The sequence below is a fragment of the Stegostoma tigrinum genome, chromosome 38 (genome assembly GCF_030684315.1).
Source record: "Stegostoma tigrinum isolate sSteTig4 chromosome 38, sSteTig4.hap1, whole genome shotgun sequence".
Taxonomy (NCBI): Eukaryota; Metazoa; Chordata; class Chondrichthyes; order Orectolobiformes; family Stegostomatidae; genus Stegostoma; species Stegostoma tigrinum.
This window is the reverse complement of record NC_081391.1, coordinates 14324689-14344608: the sequence shown is the minus strand read 5'-3', so window position 1 is coordinate 14344608 and position 19920 is coordinate 14324689. Positions and strand designations below refer to the sequence as shown.

Below are 19920 nucleotides of genomic sequence, written 5' to 3'. Positions count from 1 at the left end.
TGAATTGCTGAACTCCTGACTGTCCAAAGCCTGTCCACTATCGAGAAGACTGAAGTTAGGAAGGGTGACGGAACGCTGTACAATTTTCCGGCTCAATGCAGCCCCTACATTGCTCCAGCAGCTCCATGTAAATCTGTCACAATCCTGACTTGGAACTATATCAAGCATTTTGGGACAGTGGGAAGAAAGACACAGGGAGAATTTGTTGAGTTTGTACAATTTCCCTAAGGTTGAAGTCAAACCCAGGTATCCAGCACTGTTGAGTCATGTCAACCATTGAGCCACCAGGGCACCCTTAAAAACCCAACAAATTCTCAGTTTTGACAATCTTGAGGAAGTGACAGTTACTGCCAGTCAAACAAATAGTCTCAGGGACTTAGAAAAAAAATAAACACTAAGAACACTTCACTTCAATAAATCACAACAGGCCAACTAGTGCTAATTAGAAACAAGGAAAACAGCTCACTCCAACATAACAGATTACATTTTATCCTCAGAGGGCACTCACCAAAGACTGATAGAGATAGGAGGCAGTGAGCTCCACGTTAATCTGCTTGTTGACAGCAGGGTACTTGTGTGCGTGGAGTTGGAGATAGCAGAGGTCTTTACTGTATCAGTGATAATGGGAACTGCAGATGCTGGAGAATCCAAGATAATAAACCTCTCTGATGAAGGGTCTAGGCCGGAAACGTCAGTTTTTGTGCTCCTGAGATGCTGCTGGGCCTGCTGTGTTCGTCCAGCTCCACATTTTATTATCTCAGAGGCCTTGACTGACTTTGTTTCAGTATTCACCTGACAGGAACCTAGTAGTTTGAGGACAGTGTGAAACAGGCTGATGTGCTCAAAACAGGTGGAACCTTATCAAATGCCTTACTAAAATCCATGTACACCACATCCACAGATTGACCTGCATCAATGCATTTTTGTCACATCGTCAAAGAATTCAATAAGGCTTGGGACATGACCTGCTCCCCACAAAGCCATGCTGACTATTTCTAATAAAACTGCTTTCCCAAATAATTATAAATACTTTGTGAATGAAAATCCCAGAAGCCCCTCCTCAGCGGCAGCAGCAGCAGCATCATTCCGGTCTCTCCCACACCAGGTGGACTGTAATAACCAGCTCATCACCACCTCCTGAAGTGTAACAGTTGCTGAGCACTAAATGTAGCCTTGCCATTGGCACACTCAAGATTGACTGTATATAAAAAGCATGCTGGGACAGGGTAGGGGGGTCCAAAACTAGAGGGCATTGGTTTGAGGGGAGAGGGGCAAGATTTAAAGGGGTCACGAGGGACAACATTGCCTCAGAGAGGGTGGTGCATGTATGGAACAAGCTGCCAGAGGAAGTGGTAGAGGTGGGTATAGTTACAACATTTAAAAGGCATTTGGACATTTATGTGGAAAGGACTGGTTTAGAGGAATATGGACCAAATGCAGGCAAATGGTACTCCACATTTTCAAAACCTGGTCGGGCTGAAGTGTCAATTTTCATGCTGTATATGACTCGACTTTGCGACAGCCTCCTCCTGTGTTTGGTACTTTGGGGTGTGATGGTGGCTCAGTTGTGAGCACTGATACCGCACAGCACCAGGGGCCTGGGTTTGATTCTGGCCTTGGGGAAACTGTCTGTGCAGAGTTTGCACGTTTGTCCTTTGTCTGTTCGGATTTCCTCCCACAGTCCAATGATCTGCAGAATCGGTGGATTGGCAATACTAAACCACTGCTAGCGACAGGCGGAGTGCAGGCTAGGTAAATTAGCCACGGGAAACATGAAGGTAAGCGTGGAGGGTGGGCCAATGCAGAGTTCATCGGCAAATCGTGTCTTCCTGCACTACAGGGATTCATTCTGTAGCCCAGACTTCAGATTGGTAAAAATAAAATACTTTACGAGGTGGAACAAACGTTCAGTGCCTTACAGACCCACACGCTGTGTGAAGACTGCAGTGCGCACTCGCTACAAAGCTCCCTGAAACAATCCCCAGGATGTCTCTGATAGCCCCATCTGGAAGTCCCTGATGACAGTGTGGAGCTGGATGAACACAACAGGCCAAGCAGCATCTTAGGAGCACAAAAGCTGATGTTTCAGGCCTAGATACCTGTGTACTGGAAGTCCCTACTCCTTCAACATCACTGGGTATCATCAGCCTGCATCAGAAGTAACCCTCTTCGGTTGAGACTCAGAGGAACCAAGGGGGCAGCTTAGTGCATTCAATGCTGGCTTTAGCAGCAAGAGCCAATCAAATGGCAGCATTTAACCATGAGCGTTGCTGTGTTATTGCCAGGTTACTGTTATCCTGCTGACAGTGGCAATGAGACAATGTATTGTAATTGAATTTAGTTCAGGGGAATTTCTTGAGTCGATTCCCAGGAACGTTGCTGCTGTGAATGCTTGGGCTGAATTTTCCCAGATGAGTTCTGGAAGATTATATTTCAGTAGACCTGGCAACTTGGAGTGAGTGCGGGGGTACAGAAAGAAAGCGAAGTCATGGAGCCACATGAGGACAACTTTGGATTGATTCTGGGCAAATCTCAAGCCCAGTGTAGCTAGATTTGTTGTGCTGAGGTGGGTATTTAAATCAAGGACCCCTGGAGGAAGTATATATAACCCAGAATGAAAAAAAAAGGAGAAATATCCAACCAGTCAGAGTTACCCACTGCAGTTAGCGGCAACAGGTGGTGTGGAGGTGACAGGCCATGACCCTTGCCTCCAAACACTGGCCCTGGTTTGGCCTCTTACCGGGCTCCCAACAACCCCTGGGCTGCATCCCCCGGGGAAACAAAGCAACAATCTTGAGAACAGATTATATTGATGAGGGTAGGGTCGTAGTGGGGAGGCGAGACCAAAAGCACAAAATCGAGATGTGCTCTTTCCCAACTGAGCTGGTTCCTCCACCAGGATCCAAGCGGCTGATGCACCTCCTCCCTTCAGCTGTTTGTCAACTGATCCAGCCATCAGATCGCAGGTTCGCCTTCACAGTGCCATGTCTGCCACTTGGCCAACAGGGTTTTTGCTCGGGTGGGGGGGGGGGGGGGGGGGAGAGAGAGAGGAGGAGGAGTGATTTTAAGGGAAAGCTGCCATTGCACATAAATATTCCAAATCCAAAGATACCATGGAACTGGGTTATCTGGTTTTACCCTTACAGAGGGTATGGGAACTTCCTGTCTGATAATTGACCCGACCGTATCCAAATATGTGCTAGTTGTCCTCTAGACTCTTGCATTTCAGTCAGCAAATCCCAACCTCATTCTATTTGGAGGAGAATACCTTGAATTCCTTATGGGACTACAAAAACAAAAAAAGAAACCAGAACTCCTTCTAGCTACTGTCCCATATGTGAGGGACAAAATATCCAGTAAGTGCTCACTCTTCCAATTAGTAATTCAAATCAGTCAAGTTACAGAATGAACTGTCTTCAACCTCAGACACCTTCTTCAGTTCCCAGTGCTCTGAATGATGGACAATAAGCAAGATCAATACATGATTTTATTTAGTCCATTCAGCTGGTACAGCCATTACGTTCTTTGCTTCAAGCCCCTTCTCCCTGGAAGGAGACAGATTGCCCAGGGTGAAGTGGGGAATGCATTCAGACCAAGCAGACAGTACTCCAGGCCACACTAACTGCTGTCCTCCAGGGAGAGCCTGTCAAACAGGTACTCTCCCATCCCATTCTCAGGGGCTCCCAGGCGCTTCAGGTTGGTGATGTAGTCCCCAAGTTGCTTGATGATCTCCACCTCCTCATCCAAATAGTGAGTCTCCAGGAAGTCTCACAGCTGCAACAGAGGAATAGGACAACTGGGTGCATTAACAATTTTACAATTCCCACTGAAAAACATGCATACTCGGGAGATTGTTAACTAGAGCAGAGTTGACATGATGGATAAAAGTCATTCTACTGCAATGGTCCTGAATGAGAATTCAGTGACCAATATCACCTCAGTCCTCCCACAGGTTTACAAGTTAAAATACATACTTTGATTCAACTGCTCAGCAATGATCTTTGTAATCAGTATGGATCTGAAGTGATCCGTGTCATCTGTACAAAAAAAGTGTAAATCAGTGAATTTCCAACCCACACAGACCAACCAATGAAGTGTTGCCCTGAGGGTGTAGCAGTGATGAGAATGAGGTGGTGAAGCTTACATGAGGGTCAGTCTGGGCTGTGGCGCGTTGGTGTAGATCCAGCAAACTCTGGTTCACATTCTTCTCCAGATCCAGGGCAACCTGCATTGCCTGCAGGCTGTTACCCCACTCATCCCTCTCTGGCTTCTGGGGATGGAGAGAAGGACAGGTAAGCTTCAGAATCAGAATTCCTGCAGCACAGGAACAGGCCATTCAGCCCTCCCAATAACATTGGAACAGTCTCCCACCCCATTCCTGTAACCCCTCATTTCTCATGTCCTATCCTCCTAACCTGCATATCATTGGACTGTAGGAGGAAGCACATGCAGAGAAGACATGCAAATTCCAATCATTCACCCAAGGCCAGAACCAAACCTGGGTCCCTGGCACCGAGGCAGCAGTGCTGATCACTGAGCCACTGTACTATCCCTCAAGTCTAGATGAAGATCAAGTCAGCTCCTTGCTAACTGCTTTCACCTTGCCCCATTTATCCTTGATCTGAATGAGGAAGTTCAGTACCATGTCATTGAGGGGATAAGGATTTAATTTGCACAAAAGGTGATGGATTACACCAGTGTCCATCTGTGGGAGTTTGGATCAGGACATGCACAGCTTAATCTAGGGGCTCTTGGTGCTGTGGTACTGTCCACATGCCTGGTACACAAGGCCCAGGTTGAAGTCCCACTTTTGCTGTGTCATACCCTGTCTGAGCAGCAAAATCAGAAATATCACTGATTCATTGAAGGGACAGCGTGGTTTTTATGGTAACGAACAGAGATACAAAGTGCCTAAGACCATTGGTCCCTCAAGCATCAGCAAAGGTCAACCAGGGGGTGAAGGTGGCCTACATGCTGCCTGTCCCTGTTGGGTGGCCCAAGTACGGTCAGAAACTATGCAGCATTGTCTTCCATCTTTGACCTGGCCAGGACAAACACTGGAAGGGGAGGGCCACCAGGATGTTGTCCCAAGGTGGAAAATCCATTGATCAGAGGTTGGAGAAGCTGGGAGTTTCCTTGGAGCAGGTGAGGGTGTGGTGCGGGGGTGAGGCAGTTATCTCGTGGCAGTCGGGAAGACTGGGGCGTTTGGACAGTACAGAGGGATAATGGTCTTGGAGTCTGCCATGGGGAGGACAGGGCACAGGTTTGAGGAGATTGGAGGAAACCATCAACTCCAACTCTTGGGAAAAATGGGAAGATGGTAGATTTGTGAAATACAGCATGGGGGGGGGTGGGGGGAAACGTGGAACAAACAACTACTTCAGCAACATCTGGACAACTACTTAATGCCAGCTCATCGTGGGCTGCAGTCCAAGTGCCGGTAAATGGGATTAATGTGGTTGGGTGTTTGCTGGGTCAGCATAGACATGGTGGGCCAAAGGGCTTGCTTCTGGCATTTCAGAAGAGAAACAGGGAAGCCAACAGGAGAACTTCTCACTTTGCAGTATGAGAAATTCTTGTCACTGGCTTGAAACCTCAGCCCACCCCACCATCCCTTCCCAACTCCAACCTTCACATCCTGGAGGAGGACTTGGCCTCCACGCCGATTCTGGAATTTCAGCAGCTTCTTTGCATGTTCCTGCTTCTCCTGGGACTGATCTTTGAAGAACCGCGAGACATGGGGGAGAGCAACATCGTCCCGGTCAAAGTCGGACATCTGGACCAGAGAGAGAAGTTAAAGCCCATTAAAATGTACCACTGGGCCTGAATGTAGTTCAGAACTGCAGATCTGGTTTAATCCTTCAAAAGCAAACTGATGATTCAGCCAGCTGTCAAAGTGTGGATACACAAAATTGGTTTGTGAACCCAGTGTGAACCCATCCTTCCCAAACAAGGATATTGAGCCTGATGAGGTTCTGACAATCAATAGATTCATGGTCATCATTAGGTTCTTCTTATTTCCAGATTATTTAACTCGCGTCAAAATTCCACCCGCCATGGCAGGATTCAAACATACGACCCGATAACATGGTCTGGTTCTGAACTGGCAGTTCATCAATAATACCGTGAGGCCATGTCCTTCTCCTCCTCATGAGGAGGATGAGAAACATCACTGCAACTTAGTTTGTTGCAGGGCCAGCAAAGCTTTTAGAATAAAAGGAACTAAGATAACAATGTCCAGACCATAGATAGCTCAAGGATCAGTGAAGGTAGACAGGCTGGTGAAGGTGGCTGACATGTTTGTCCCCTTCAGTTGGGGCACAGTATAGAGCTCAGTCTTGTTACAAGCTTTGCAACGAGAACCAGGACAAGGATGGAATGCAGGGTGGTGACCAGAACCCCAAATCAGAGGGACAGGATGGCACTGGAGTGGCTGCAGGTGAGGAATACTAGGATGTTGCGTCAAGACTGAAAATCCATTGAAGACAGGTTCCAGAAGCTGGGATTTTCCTTGGAGCAGGTGAGGCTGAGGCAGTTGGAAGATGGAAGGACAGAGGTCTTCACCAAGGCAGGCACCAAGACCAGAGGGCACAGGTTTGAGGAATCAACAGGTTAGAGGAAGTGTCCTCCCTCACCTCTGCCCCAACCCCACCCAGAGGATGGTAGAAATATGGAAGAGGCAGCCACTCCAGCAACATCTAGCCAAGTACTTCATGCCAGGGCAGAGTAGTCTGGGGACCAAGTGCAGCAAAGTGTCCAAGATAATAAAATGTGAGGCTGGATGAATACAGCAGGCCCAGCAGCATCTCAGGAGCACAAAAGCTGCTGGGCCTGCTGTATTCATCCAGCCTCACATTTTATTATCTTGGATTCTCCAGCATCGGCAGCTCCCATTATCACTGCAGCAAAGTGTCATTTGGTGATTCAGCATAGACACGGTGGGCAAAGGGCTTGTTTCTGTGATTTATTGCATTCAGAGTCAGGACACAGGGGACCCAAATAGAAGAACATATTGGTCACTTCCCATCAGGATGTGAAGCCCTCGTCACTGACTTGAAACCTCACCATGAGAGCTGCCATTTTTCACCTGTCACCACCCACCCTCACCCAAACCAAACTCCAACCTTGACATCCTGGAGGAGGACTCGGCCTCCACGCTGATTCTGGAATTTCAGCAGCTCCTCTGCATGTTCCCGCTTCTCCAGGGACTGATCTTTGAAGAACTGGGAGAAATGGGGGAGGGCAACGTCATCCCGGTCAAAATAGGACATCTGGAAGAGAGAACATTTCAAATCCCATTAAGTGCACCACTAGGCCCAATTGTACATCTCAAATTGATGCCTGGTTTAGAATTGACAGTTTGCTCCAGAATGCCACGAGCTGTTATGTTTGGTACGTTACTGTGGTCATGAACCCAGTGTTGTCCAATTCGCCAGATGATCCTTTAACTGGCTCAATCTGAACAAACCCAGCTTCCTCCAGGGAGGATGCGCATACCATGTGGTTTGGTTTAAGATACGTAGTGCAATCCTCAGGGGGTCTGGCACAGCATTGAGAGAGAAACATGGAATTCATGTTTCCTCTGTCAAACACTCATCAGGATTGAATGAAATTAGTGATGGAGTAAGGTTTTAACCAAGTGCCAGGAGCTGGTATGCAGAATGGACTCAGGGTGGGGCAGCTGCAAGGCACTGCATTTCTCCTTTGGGGCTAAGGTGGCAAACAAATGTTAGCCCATAGTGTCAGATTTCCGGTTTGGCCTGCTGTGTTCATCCATTTACCGACCTTGGTATCTCTTAATAGAGATGTTGAGCACTACTCTAACAGTACAACCAGGAGGAAACAAGTTCTGCAACCTCAGGATTAATGGCGTTAGATGTACCATATATTTTAGCGCTACAGGACATGCTGTCTGCAGCATAGAGGAGAAAGTGGCACCAAGATTCTTGTGAGGAAAGCCTGCCCAGTAACAGCCTTTGGATTGTTGCTGCAGAAGGCTATTACACACCTGTTTATTGAGTGCACTCACATCCAGAAGCTTGCAAACAAGCATCACACTGATAAAACAAATTGTAAGAACAAACTGAAGAAAAGTCAAATGTTGGAGACAGACAATAGAACTCTAGATCAACTGTTGTTCTATGGATAATGTCATCAGTAAACACACTGCTGGAAACATTCATTTAGCTTAGTTGAACATGCAAAATACTGTAATTTTCCCGCCCATAATCACTCATGTCTAAAACTGACATTCACAATTCAACATTGGAGGGCTACAGCTTCAGTTGAAGGAGACGTGAGTCATCTATTGGCTGTTTCTTCAGAAGCTGATGCATGAGAGATGTTGTAAGCGAGGAATCCTGGTGGGAAAATCTACTTCGACCCTCAAATACAAAGTGAGGCAAAAAAAAGTATGGTTTAATTGGGTAGTTCCAAGTTGCAAAAGACAGAATAGTGGGGATTTATTAATTGGTACATAATTCCCGGTTGTGCTGGGACACTGGCCAGTGATTAAACCCCACCTGGTTCACCAGTAAAAGCTGTTCCCACCTCCCAAATGGATGTTATACTGACTCCATCCTTACATCGAGGCAACTTCCTTCCAATAGGCACAAGCCCAGAGAGAGATGAATATTCTCCATGTGTCTGTAGAAGGGGAGCTACAACATGCAAGAAGCAGACACCATTGAGGACAGAGCAGCCCACTTCATGGGGACTGCATTCACCACCTCCTTTCAGGGTCCATTACCAACCAGGTCCCCTGCAGCACTCACCAAGGTTACTTCAACACACCTTCCAAGCACATTCTACCCCTTGGAAGGGCACAGGCACACTGCCACCTGGTCTAAGGGGCCAGTGTGTTTCAAGGCCAGGATAGATGGTCTGGGAACAATCCATTTCATCACTATCACTGAGTCAATACCTTCAGCACATTCCAGAAGCACCAGCGTCTCACTTCACACACCACAGCAGATCAGCTTCGTGTCAAGTGTGAAGGGAAGGGCCACACCCATCTCAATAATGATCACAAAGCCCAGTAGGCCTCCGACACGGCCTATTTGAGCTGCTAACAGTCACACCCAAACCCTGGAGGCTGTGTCAGATCAGATTTGGTTAATTGGAAAGAGCTACCATAATGCCTTACTACTATACCAAGTCAGCATGTTGTTCAATGACATGCATCACTAAACAAACAGAAAACAAGAAATTAAAAACAGAAGCCAGTAACTAGCCAATGGTTATTCCAGTTCCTTCAGAAATTAGATGAACTTTTTGATAATCCTAGTGAGGGAGTGACAATTACTGCCAGGCATAACCTTATCAGGGAATTTTGAACTAAGTCAAAAAATAAAAAACGCTTCATCCTCCAGAGATCATTGAAGACTGACAGGGTCCACCATTATTGTACATCAGGATCATAGCCCACTGATATGATAACATCAGATTTCTCCTGATGTGTTCAATAGGTAAGAGATATGAAACACAATCTACAAGGGGGCCAAGTTGGTTAGAAACAAGGGAAATCGCTCACTTCAGAATAATAGATTGAATTTTAACCTCACAAACACAACACTCACCAAAGACTGATAGAGATAGGAGGCAGCGAGCTCCACATTAATCTGCTTGTTGACAGCAGCTTCACAATCCTGGTGATAGTTTTGACTAATCTGGGAGGCCATTTTGTGAGGAGAAAAGGGGCTTTCCTTTTTCCTCACAATCAAAGAACAAACTTAGAAAGAAAACCAACTACACCTAAAACATCACTCTCGTGAGACACTATTTATACCTCAGTTGCAAGCCCTCATTTTATTGGGCAGGAAATGACATCATCAGTGATGGCCAACCACTCTTGTTAATCAATTGATCAGTTGGCACGTCCAATCAGTGCAGGATGGGAATTGGATCCAGAAACCGATCAGAATTGACACCTGGTCGATGATGGAACTGCTGATTGACTTTTGACCTCCCGCGCAAGTGCAAATTCTGGAAGGACATCTCCCTGAAAACGACAAGAAACATACTCTGAAACTTCTGTATCTGAGGTTATGTGTTAAGACTCGCTCATCACAGATTTGCTGAATTCTGTCGGTTTGTTACTCTGAGGGGTTTGTCTTTGTACCTTTTGAACGACGGTGTTGGAGCCCATTGAAAAGTGGCAAGATTTTGTTGACAGCAAACATTTTCCTGTTGGTGTGCAGCAACAGAATTCATGTGCTTTTGGGTCATTTAATACAGGTACCTACAGGCTATGGATCCATTCAGAATCTGCCAGGATCTCGTTGACTGTGGATCGTAGTACGTCCAGTTTGAAAATCAAATTAGAAAATGTGCTGTGCGGGAGTAGGCCTCAGGGTCTATACCCAAATAGCCCATGTGACAGCTGCTAGAAATATATTCCATGTTCAGCATTTTATCTCGGTGTTCAGTTTTTAGTCAGTTCAAGAATGACGAGCACTTAACTCCCTCAGAGATAGTAAGAATTGTCAATGCTGGGGTCAGAGATAAGACAGCGTGGAGCTGGAGTAACACAGCAGGCTGGGCAGCTTCAGAGGATCAGGAAGGCTGACTTTTTGGGTTGGGACCCTTCTTCAGAAATGGGCTGAATTTCCCAGCTAAACTACTGAGGTATCAGATGCTGGAATATATCGCACATTCAATATTTCTATTTCTGTGTTCAGTTTTTAACTGCTCCAAGGACAACAAGCGCTTAACTGCAGCGTGTTTCTCAACAGGAGGTTCTGGTCCTGTTTACATTGCACTCTGTAGAACAAACAGCTCAGAATGTGGGAAGAGGCTGGGAATTCTGTTGTGAATCACTCAACTCCTGACTTTCCAAAGCCTGTCCACCATCAACAAGACTGAAGTTAGGAAGTGTGACGGATGACTTTACAATGTTCTGGCTCAAGACGGCCCCAATGATGCTCAAGCAGCTCCATGTAACTCTGTCACCATCCTGACTTGGAACAATATCCCTCTTTGTGAATGAAAATCCCCGAAGCCCCTCCTCAGCAGCAGCAGCAGCAGCATCATCATTCCGGTCTCTCCTACACCAGGTGGACTGTAATAACCAGCTCATCGCCACCTCCTGAAGTATAACAGTTGCTGAGCACTAAATGTAGCCTTGCCATTGGCACACTCAAGATTGACTGTATATAAAAAGCATGCTGGGACACGGTGGGGGGGGGGAGGGGGTCCAAAACTAGAGGGCATTGGTTTGAGGGGAGAGGGGCAAGATTTAAAGGGGTCACGAGGGACAACATTGCCTCAGAGAGGGTGGTGCATGTATGGAACAAGCTGCCAGAGGAAGTGGTAGAGGTGGGTATAGTTACAACATTTAAAAGGCATTTGGACATTTATGTGGAAAGGACTGGTTTAGAGGAATATGGACCAAATGCAGGCAAATGGTACTCCACATTTTCAAAACCTGGTCGGGCTGAAGTGTCAATTTTCATGCTGTATATGACTCGACTTTGCGACAGCCTCCTCCTTTGTTTGGTACTTTGGGGTGTGATGGTGGCTCAGTTGTGAGCACTGATACCGCACAGCACCAGGGGCCTGGGTTTGATTCTGGCCTTGGGGAAACTGTCTGTGCAGAGTTTGCACGTTCGTCCTTTGTCTGTTTGGATTTCCTCCCACCGTCCAATGATCTGCAGAATCGGTGGATTGGCAATACTAAACCACTGCTAGCGACAGGCGGAATGCAGGCTAGGTAAATTAGCCACGGGAAACATGAAGGTAAGCGTGGAGGGTGGGCCAATGCAGAGTTCATCGGCAAATCGTCTCTTCCTGCACTGCAGGGATTCATTCTGTAGCCAAGACTTCAGATTGGTAAAAATTAACTTCTACGAGGTGGAACAAATGTTCAGTGCCTTACAGACCCACACGCTGCGTGGAGACTGCAGTGTGCACTCGCTACAAAGCTCCCTGAAACAATCCCCAGGATGTCTCTGATAGCACCCTCACGCACCCATGACCTGACACCTGGAAGGGAAAAGGAGCTGTACAGGAAATCTGCTATCTCCAGCTTTCCTCAGTATGTTACATGGTTCCCAACTTCACTGGAAGTCCCTGATGACAGTGTGGAGCTGAATGAACACAACAGGCCAAGCAGCATCTTAGGAGCACAAAAGCTGATGTTTCACGCCGCGATACCTCTGTACTGGAAGTCCCTACTCATTCACCATCACTGAGTATCATCAGCCTGCTTCAGGAGTAACCCTCTTCATTTGAGACTCAGGAACGAAGGGGGCAGCTTAGTGCGTTCAATGCTGGTTTTCACAGCAAAAAGCCCATCACATGGCAGCATTTAACCATGAGCATTGCTGTGTTATTGCCAGGTTCCTGTTATCCTGCTGTCAGTGGCAATGAGACAATGTATTGTAATTGAATTTAGTTCAGGGGAATTTCTTGAATTGATTCCCACGAACGTTGCTGCTGTGAAGGTTTGGGCTGAATTTCCCCAGATGTGGGCTGGCAGGCTGGAAGATTATATTTCAGTAGACCTGGCAACTTGGCGTGAGTGCGGGGATATAGAAAGAAAGCAAAGTCAGGGAGCCACATAAGGACAACTTTGGATTGTTTCTGGGCAAATCGCAAGCCCAGTGTGGCTAGATTTGTTGTGCTGAGGTGCGTATTTAAAACAAGGACCCCTGGAGGAAGTATACATAGCCCAGAATGAAAAAAGGAGAAATATCCAACCAGTCAGAGTTACCCACTGCAGTTAGCGGCAACAGGCGGTGTGGAGGTGACAGGCTGTGACCCTTGCCTCCAAACACTGGCCCTGGTCTGACCTCTTACCAGGCTCCCAACAACCCCTGGGCTGCATCCCCCGGGGAAACAAAGCAACAATCTTGAGAATAGATTATATTGATGAGGGTAGGGTTGTAGTGGGGAGGCGAGACCAAAAGTACAAATCGAGGTGTACTCTTTGCCAACTGAGCTGGTTCCTCCACCAGGATCCAAGTGGCTGATGCACCTCCTCCCTTCAGCTGTTTCTCAACTGATCCAGGCATCAGATCACAGGTTCGCCTTCATAGTGCCATGTCTGCCACTTGGCCCACAGGGTTTATTGTTCAGGGTGGCTGAGGTGGGGCAAGGGTGGGGGAAGAGAAGGTGATTTTAAGGGAAAGCTGCCATTGCACATAAATATTCCAAATCCAAGATACCACAGAACTGGGTGTCTAGTTTTACCCTTGAGAAGGTATGCGAACTTCCTGTCTGATATTTGACCCCACCGTATACAGATATGTGCTAATTGTCCTCTAGACTCTTGGATTTCAGTCAGCAAATCCCAACGCCATCCTATTTGGATGAGAATACCTTATGGGACTACAAAAAAAAACAGACCTCCTTCTTGCTACTGTCCCATATGTGACAGTAAAAAAATCCAGTAAGTGCTCACTCTTCCAATTAGTAATTCAATCAGCCAAGTTACAGAAAGAACTGGCTTCAAGCTCAGACACCTTCCTCAGTGCCCAGTGCTCTGAATGATGGACAATAAGCAAGATCAATACATGATTTTATTTAGTCCATTCAGCTGGTATAGCCATTACATTCTTTGCTACAAGCCCCTTCTCCCTGGAAGGAGACAGATTGCCCAGGGTGAAGTGGGGAAATGCATTCAGACCAAGCAGACAGTACTCCAGGGCACACTAACTGCTGTCCTCCAGGGAGAGCCTGTCAAACAGGTACTCTCCCATCCCATTCTCAGGGGCTCCCAGGCGCTTCAGGTTGGTGATGTAGTCCCCAAGTTGCTTGATGATCTCCACCTCCTCATCCAAATAGTGAGTCTCCAGGAAGTCACACAGCTGCAACAGAGGAATAGGACAACTGGGTGCATTAACGCTATCCCTGACAATTTTACAATTCCCACTGAAAAACATGCATACTCGGGAGATTGTTAACTAGAGCGGAGTTAATGTGATGGATAAAAGTCATTCCACTGCAATGGTCCTGAATGAGAGTTCAATGACCAATATCACCTCAGTCCTCCCACAGGTTTACAAGTTAAAATACATACTTTGATTCAACTGCTCAGCAATGATCTTTGTAATCAGTATGGATCTGAAGTGATCCATGTGATCTGTACAAAAAGAAGTGTAAATCAGTGAATTTCCAACCCACACAGACCAACCAATGAAGTGTTGCCCTGAGGGTGTAGCAGTGATGAGAATGAGGTGGTGAAGCTTACATGAGGGTCAGTCTGGGCAGTGGCGACTTGGTGTAGATCCAGCAAACTCTGGTTCACATTCTTCTCCAGATCCAGGGCAACCTGCATTGCCTGCAGGCTGTTACCCCACTCATCCCTCTCTGGCTTCTGGAGAGAAAGAAGGACAGGTAAGCTTCAGAATCAGAATTCCTGCAAGCATAGGAACAGGCCATTCAGCCCTCCCAATAACATCTGAAAAGTCTCCCACCCAAGTCTTGTCACAAACTTGGCAATATTGTATTTCACCTGTGACTGACACTGGCCAGGTCAAAAGGACAGAATCACCAAGGAGGGTCACCAGGATGTTGCCCCAAGATGGAAAATTCATTGATCAGAGGTTGGATAGGCTGGGATTTTCCTTTGAGGAAATGATGTGGTTGGGAAGACAGTTATCTGATGGAAGCATGGAAGACTGGGGAGTGCACAGCAGATGGGGATTATGTCTTCCCCATGGCAGACATCAAGACCAGAGAGCACAGGTTGGAGGAAGCCACTCTGCTCCCCTCTTATCACCCTAGAGGAGGATGGTGGGAATGTGAAATGCAGCATATCAGGGGGAAGAAAAAAAAGTGGAGCAGCCAGCTACTCCAAAATTTAAGCAACATCTGGACAACTAGGGCAGGGCATAGTGGGCAGTAGATTAAGTGCAGATGAGTGGGGTTAGTGTGGTTTGTTGTTTGTTGGGTCAGCATAGACATGGGCAGCCAAAGGGCTTGAGAGATTTCTGGCATTTCAAAATGAAAAAGCAGGAACCCAAACAGAGGAACAACTTAGTTATCAGTATGTTAATTCTTGTCACTGACTTGAAACCTCACCACAAGAGCAGCTAACTTTTCTCCACCCCATCCCACCAAGCCTTCCCTTCTCAACTCCAACCTTCACTTCCTGGAGGAGGACTCGGCCTCGACGCTGATTCTGGAATTTCAGCAGCTTCTCTGCATGTTCTTGCTTCTCCTGGGACTGATCTTTGAAGAACTGGGAGACATGGGGGAGGGCAACATCATCCTGGTCAAAATAGGACATCTGGAAGAGAGAACATTTCAAATCCCATTAAAGGCACCACTGGGCCCAATTGAAGATCTCAAATTGATGCCTGGTTTAGAATTAAAAGTTGGCTCCAGAATGCCACTAGCTGTTATGTTTGGTACGTTACTGTGGTCATGAACCTAGTGTTGTCCAATTAGCCAGACGATCCTTGAACTGGATCAATCTCAACAAACCCAGCTTCCTCCAGGGAGGATGTGCATACCATGTGTTTTGGTTTAAGATACACAGTGCAATGCTCAGGGAGTCTGGCACAGCAGAGAGAAAAATTGAATTTGTGTTTCCTCTGTCGAACACTCATCAGGATTGAATGAAATTAGTGATGAGTTAGGTTTTAACCAAGTGCCAGGAGATGGTGTGCAGAATGGACTCTGGGTGGGGCAGCTGCGAGGCACTGCAATTCTCCTTTGGGGCTAAGGTGGCAAACAAATGTTAGCCCATAGTGTCAGATTTCCTGTTTGGCCTGCTGTGTTCATCCATCTCCTGACCTTGGTATCTCTTATACTGATGTTGATCACTACTCTAACAGTACAACCAGGAGGAAGGAAGTTCTGCAACCTCAGGATTAATGAGGTTGGATCTACCATGTATTTCAACGCTACAGGACATGCTGTCTGCAGCATGGAGGAGAAAGTGGCACCAAGATTCTGGTGAGGAAAGCCTACCTAGTAACAGCCTTTGGATTGTTGTCACAGAAGGCTATTACACACTAGTTTGAATGCACTCACATCCAGAAGCTTGCAAACAAGCATCACACTGAAAACAAATGGTAAGAACAAACTGAAGAAAAAAGTCAAATGTTGGAGACAGACAATTGATCTCTAGATCAACTGTTGTTCTATGGATAATGTCATCAGTAAACACTGCTGGAAACGTTCATTTCACCTAGTTGAACATGCAAAATGCTTAATTTTCCCCACCCATAATTACTCATGTCTGAAACTGACATTCACAATTCAACATTGGAGGGCTACAGCTTCAGTTGAAATAAAAGTACGTCGTCCATTGGCTGTTTCTTCAGAAGCTGATGCATGAGAGCTGCTACAAGCAAGGAATCCTGATGGGAAAAGTTACTTCAACCCTCAAATACAATGTGAGGCCAAAGAGTATGGTTTAATTGGGTAGTTCTAAGTTGCAGAAGGCAGAATAGTGGAGACTTATTGATTGGTACATAATTCCCTGTTGTGCTGGGACACTGGCCAGTGATTAAACCCCAAGTGGTTCACCAGTTAAAGCTGTTCCCACCTCCCAAATGGAGGTTATATAGACTCCATCCTTACATCGAGGCAGCTTCCTTCCAACAGGCACAAGCCCAGAGAGAGATGAATATTCTCCATGTGTCTAGAGAGGTGGAGCTACAACATGCAAGAAGCAGACACCACCCAGGACAGAGCAGCCCACTTCATGGGGACTGCATTCACCACCTCCTTTCAGGGTCCATTATCTACTAGGTCCCCTGCAGCACTCACCAAGGTTACTTCAAACACACCTTCCAAACAGTCTACCCCTTAGAAGGGCACAAGCACACTGCCACCTGGCCTATGGGGCCAGTGTGTTTCAGGGCCAGGATAGATGGTCTGGGAACAATCCATTTCATCACTATCACTGAGGCAATACCTTCAGCACATTCCAGAAGCACCAGCGTCTCACTTCACACACCACAGCAGATCAATTTCCTGTTGAGTTTGAAGGGAAGAGCCACACCCATCTCAATAAACGAAGACAAAGCCCAGTAGGCCTCCAAAAAGGCCTATTTGAGCTGCTACCAGTCACAGCCAAACCCTGAAGGCTACGTCAGATCAGATTTGGTTAATTGGAAAGAGCTACCATAATGCCTTACTACTATACCAAGTCAGCATGTTGTTCAATGACATGCATCACTAAATAAACAGAAAGCAAGAAATTAAAAACAGAAGCCAGTAACTAGCCAATGTTATTCCAGTTCCTTCAGAAATTAGATGAACTTTTTGATAATCCTAGTGACAATTACTGCCAGGCACAACCTTATCAGGGAATTTTGAATTAGGTCAGTCAGAAAAAAAAATACTTGACCCTCCAGAGATCATTGAAGAGTGACAGGGTCCACCATTATTGTACATCAGGACCATAGCCCACTGATATGATAACATGACATTCCTCCTGATGTGTTCAATAGGTAAGAGATATGAAACGCAATCTACAAGGGGGTCAAGTTAGTTAGAAACAAGGGAAATAGCTCACTTCAGAATAATAGATTGAATTTTAACCTCACAAACAACACTCACCAAAGACTGATAGAGATAGGAGGCAGTGAGCTCCACATTAATCTGCTTGTTGACAGCAGCTTCACAATCCTGGTGATAGTTCTGACTGATCTGGGAAGGCCATTTTGGGTGGAGAAAAGGGGCTTTCCTTTTTCCTCACAATCAAAGAACAAACTTAAAAAGAAAACCAACTACACTTAAAACATCACTCTCATGAGACACTATTTATACGTCAGTTGCAAGCCCTCATTTTATTGAGCAGGAAATGACATCATCAGTGATGGCCAATCACTCTTGTTAATCAATTGATCAGTTGGCACGTCCAATCAGTGCAGGATGGGAATTGGATCCAGAAACCGATCAGAATTGACACCTGGTCGATGATGGAATTGCTGAATGACCTTTGACCTCCTGCACAAGTGCAAATTCTGGAAGGACATCTCCCTGAAAATGAGAATAAAATACACTCCAAGACTTCACTTTTGTATCTGAGGCTTTTCATTAATAAACACTCATCACAGATTAGCTGAATTCTGTCAGTTTGTTCTTCTGAGAGATTTATCTTTGTACCTTTTGAACGACAGTGTTGGAGCCCAGTGAGAAATGGCCAGATTTTGTTGACAGTAAACATTTTCCTATTGGTGTGCACCAACAGAATCCATGTGCTTTCGGAACATTTAATACAGGCAACTGATGTACATTGTGGATCCATTCTGAATCTGCCGGGATCTCGTCAACTGTGGATCTCAGTCGGCCAGATTGAAAATCAAAATGCGAAAGGTGCTGAGTGTCTCAGACACACAGTAGGCCTCTGGCTGTATACGTAAATGGACCAGGAGATAGCTGTGAGAATAATATTGCACGTTCAGCATTTTTATCTCCGTGTTTAGTTTTTAATCACTTCGAGGATGACCAGCGCTGAACTCCCTCACGGATAGTAAGAACTGCTGTTGCTGGAGTCAGAGATAACACAATGTGGAACTGGATGCACACAGCAGGCCAGGCAGCATCAGAGGAGCAGGAAAACTGATGTTTCGAGTTGGGATGCTTCTTCAGAAATGGGCGGATTTTCCCTTTTTTGAAGAAGGGTCCTGATCTGAAACGTCAGTTTTCCTGCTCCTCTGATGCTGCCTGTCCTGCTGTGTTCATCCTGCTCCACACTGTGTTAGTGCTTAACTCCAGCATGTTTCCGAGTGGATTCAACTCCTGACTTTCCAAAGCCTGTCCCCAATGGATAACACTGGGGTCAGGATGTGTTAATAAATATTTATGGAACAGTTCACAATTTTCTGACTCAGTGCAGCCCCTACATCACTCAATCAGCTCCATGTAAATCTAACGCCATCCTGAGTTGGAACACTATCCCTGTTTGCGAATGAAAATCCCAGAAGCCCCTCCTCAGCAGCAGCAGCAGCATCATTCCGGTCTCTCCCACACCAGGTGGACTGTAATAAGCAGCTCATCACCACCTGCTGAAGTGTAACAGTTGCTGAGCACTAAATGTAGCCTTGCCATTGGCACACTCAAGATTGACTGTATAAAAAAAGCATGCTGGGACATGGTAGGGGGGTCCAATACGAGAGGGCATCGGTTTATCGGGAGAGGGGAAAGATTTATAAGGGATGGGAGGGGCAATGTTTTCACACAGAGGGTGGAGTGTGTATGGAATGAGCTGCCAAGGGAAACGGTAGGTTTGGGTACAGTTACAAGACATTTTGACATTTATATGGGATGGAACAGTTTAGAGGGATTTGGGCCAAATGTAGGCAAATGGCACGACACAATTTGAGGAAACCTGGTCTGCAAGGACATGTTGTGCTGAAGAGTCTATTTCCATGATGGATGGCTCTGACTTTGCAACAGCCTCCTCCTTTGTTTGGTAGCTTAGGGGTTGACGGATCCTCAGGCCTCAGCAGTTAGCACTGTTAGCTCACAGCGACAGGGACCTGAGTTCGATTCTAGCCTTGGGGAAAACAGTCTGTGTGGAGTTTGTACATTCTCCTCCTTTCTATGTGGATTTCCTTCATGTGTTCCAGTCTCCTACCACAGTCAAATGACATGTAGAGTAGGTGTACTAGCTGTGCTAAATTGCCATTAGTGACAAGGGGACATGCAGTCTGGGTAAATTAGCCATGGGAAATGTGGGGCAAAGGGACTGGGGAGGGTCTGAACATGATGCTGGTCATAGGGCCAATGCAGATTTAATGGGCCGAATGGCCTGTTCCTGCCCTTGAGGATTACTATGGCCAAGACTTAAGGTTGGTGAAAATAAAAAGATTCCCATGATGGAACAAACACATTCAGTGCCTCAAAGACCCACACCCTCCATGAAGGCTGCAGTGTGCACTCGCTACAAAACTCCCTGAAACAGGACGTCTCTGATTACCCCCTCCCTAACCCCCGATACCTCGAAAGATAAAGGAA

The 19920-nt window shown here is 46.4% G+C and overlaps 1 protein-coding gene and 1 pseudogene across 1 annotated transcript; both read right to left on the bottom strand.

Moving 5' to 3' along the window:
- Positions 1 to 3618: 3618 nt before the first annotated feature.
- On the bottom strand, positions 3619 to 9680 carry LOC125447103 (ferritin, heavy subunit-like; annotated as a pseudogene).
- A 202-nt stretch (positions 9681 to 9882) lies between these two features.
- On the bottom strand, positions 9883 to 18208 carry LOC132206511 (ferritin, heavy subunit-like). The gene is made up of 7 exons (XM_059640696.1): positions 18067 to 18208; positions 17518 to 17651; positions 15086 to 15232; positions 14192 to 14317; positions 13674 to 13808; positions 10121 to 10185; positions 9883 to 10000 (listed from the first exon to the last, which is right to left on the bottom strand). The coding sequence occupies exons 1-7, from the start codon at positions 18206 to 18208 to the stop codon at positions 9883 to 9885; spliced, it is 867 nt and encodes a 288-aa protein (XP_059496679.1).
- Positions 18209 to 19920: the final 1712 nt, after the last annotated feature.